Source organism: Ceratina calcarata, unplaced genomic scaffold (genome assembly GCF_001652005.2).
Source record: "Ceratina calcarata isolate Rehan_Ccalc_2016 unplaced genomic scaffold, ASM165200v1 scaffold272.2, whole genome shotgun sequence".
Classification (NCBI taxonomy): Eukaryota; Metazoa; Arthropoda; class Insecta; order Hymenoptera; family Apidae; genus Ceratina; species Ceratina calcarata.
The window spans coordinates 1,585-4,452 of NW_017149416.1; the positions used below are offsets into that span (position 1 = coordinate 1,585).

Consider the following 2,868-nt stretch of genomic DNA (forward strand, 5'->3'; position numbering starts at 1 on the left):
AAACAACATCCAGTTGAATTTAATTAATGCGAAATCACTGATATGAAAATGAAGCCAAACCTTCTTAGAAACGGAATGCAAAAATCGTCCAGTTTAATAAATAGATAAAGTTAGAAGGCGTATCGTGTACGAACATCCTCGAGCTTCTTCGATACCTCGGACGGCGTACGCTCGAGATCGCCCGATATGCTCTTCTGTTTCGCCGGCTCGATAGAGTTGAACTGCTCGCAGAGGTCCCCGTCGATCACGTTTTTCACAGGATAATAGTACGACCTGAAGGACAAGTGATCCCTGCCGCATAGGGGTGGATGTTCCGATCGCATGTGCATCTCCAAGTGTTGGAAGAAGTCGTGATCCTCGTGGCTCGTAAACGGGACGAGAACGCCAACGGTTCCGCTCAACGTCGTGTAGACCAAGCTCTCCGAGCCGCCAGGAATAAGGGTGGCCTTTTGCAAAGACATTACCGTCTCGCCGACGTGGAAACAAGCGGCCGTGTCAGCCTTTTGGCTGGCGCCGTTTAACAAACCTCGGTCCCATAAAGCTTTGTTACCAGTCGGATCTTCGTCCACGTCGTCATTGATTCCACTCGCCAAACGAATCTGTCGACAAACATTAGATATAAATCACTTATCAAGCTACATAAAACCTTCTTTTCTTAGTCGTTTATTGTACTTACAACGGCAATATTTCCAAATTTATCGGCAGTAGCGACGGTATCGTAATCGAGTACACACGTCGTCGTTATCCACCTCGGATGCGTGTCGTCGGCGAAGACTATGAGCTGGTTCTCTTGACGTTTGTATCTGACAGCGTAAACGGATTCCTGAACGTCGCTCACGTAAATCCTTTGCCCGATAGCGTTGATGGAAACGACGGCGTTAGGAATGTGCTTGTTCTCGCACTTTCGCAGAAGTTTCTTCTTGCCCATGTCGTACAATCGTAGCATCCTGCCAACACCGATCAACACCCTTCCCTGATACGGGCAAATAGCCAAAGGTACCTCGTCCAAAATAGTTTTGTGCACTAGCTCCAGACTGGTACACTCCGCGTTCACTCTGAAACCAGAAACAAAGATCCATTTTTTCGTATTCGTTCTTCTCTCATAATTTCCAATTTTAACTTTAATGAAAATATCAGTACTGCAGGAGTGGCATCTTTATCGTATTTCAGTTGATCGTGTATTTTTGTCATCATACAGATTTTCTAACATTTTACGTTTACAAAAATCATGGGAACGATCTGCTTACTTGTACGTGTAGAGGAAACCACCGGTGCTGACTCTTGGATTCAGCTGGAAATCCTTCGCCACGCCTACGATGAGGAACAGCTGATCGCCCTGATTCATGAACTTTACGAGACTCAAGCTGTAACATGAATTACGGGAGAATGTTAATACGACACAAGTTCATCGACAGAATGTTCGAGTACCGTTGATATTTTTACCAGTAAGCGACATAGTTTTGCTCCAACCGATGAATCTCGAAAGTCCTGGTAGGCGCTATTATTCTGATCAAAGATGCCCAAAAGCCTGGGCCAGCTCTCGGCGCACCGAATACGGCTTCGTTCGGTTCCTCGGACAAGAACGCTTCCGCCAACTCCCTCGCGACGGCAGCTTCTTCCACACCCGCGGCTTCTTGCATCTCCTCGGCCATCTGCAACCTCCTCTGTTGCTTGGTTTCCTCCGTGTACGCGTTGTGTTCCGTTTCGATGATTATAAGATGCGCCGAATCCGAGTGGATCGCGAATTGACGGGGTGTATACTCGAGAGGGAAACTGATCTGATTGAACACCGCTCCCAGCTTCTCGAGAGCGAGAATCCTGAGAGTGTTCGTGGAAATCGCGACGATGCCCTCGGGACACTGTTCGGAACTGAAGCCAGACGCGAATTCCAGGCTCTCGTAAGACAACGGGGTCAGATGAAAACGATTTTGGTAGTAGTAGCTCAGCCAGGATCGGCTGCTCATCGCAAGCACGGCTTGATTTCCTTGCATCTTTATTCTGAACAACTTAACTGGTCGAGAACCCAAATATCGAGTACGCGTATCCGCGAGATCACCCGAGATAGGATCTAGTACCGTCCTCAATAATACGCCGTTCTGCAAACCTGCAACGATAACGATGCACGAAAACGGGCCAAATAAAGATGAACTCGTATGCTTTTCTAATTTAACTTACCTATGTTCAAGTAAAGACTCGAGTGCTGGAGCGATAGTTCCTCGGAATTGTTTGCATCCTTGGCACCCATTTCAACGATGCACAAGCTCTCCGCGGCTGCCGGCAGAGCTTGCATGCTTCTCGGCGCTAGACAGTCCGAAGGGTCCAAAGAGATTATTCTGACGGTGTTATCCTGGAGGCCGACGGCCAGGAACCAAGATCTCTGTTCACCGATCGCCACGTTACCCAGCGCCATGCACATTACTTCCGACGGCATCTTCTTTCTCTCCGTATATTCGTTTAATTGTCCCGTCTGGAAATCGTAACAACATCATAAATGTTATTGGATCTCTGCCAATTCTTAGACTGTCCACTTCTCATCTAGTTAATATTATAACTATTCGAGATGAATAAAGTGATTTATTCTTCGCATCTTCTACATTTCTGAGAATAAAATCCATCGCAGAAAGAACAAAATGATGCGAAATGAAAATAATTGTAAATGAAACACGTACGGGATCCATCTCGAAGTATACCAATTCTCCTCCGGTGAGCGCGATCACCACCTGACGCTGATTCACCGCGCATTTTACTATAGTCTTTTTACCGGGAGCCTTCCACTCGTTCACTCGCTTGTCCGCTCGTATGTGACGTATCCCGTCGGGGTACACCTGAGCAGAATGTAATAACAATGATGATGAAGAAAACCAGACG

General features: G+C 46.9%; 1 protein-coding gene across 1 annotated transcript in view; it reads right to left on the minus strand.

Annotated features, from left to right (window-relative positions):
• Window positions 1-45: 45 nt before the first annotated feature.
• Window positions 46-2,868, minus strand: part of LOC108623523 (splicing factor 3B subunit 3-like) — a 5,272-nt gene continuing 2,449 nt past the window's right edge. Inside the window, 6 exon segments of the mRNA XM_026812371.1 lie at window positions 46-599; window positions 677-1,055; window positions 1,248-1,364; window positions 1,444-2,104; window positions 2,176-2,467; window positions 2,670-2,858. Of these exon segments, the coding sequence (XP_026668172.1) occupies window positions 111-599; window positions 677-1,055; window positions 1,248-1,364; window positions 1,444-2,104; window positions 2,176-2,467; window positions 2,670-2,858 (2,127 nt within the window). The 3' untranslated portion in view covers window positions 46-110.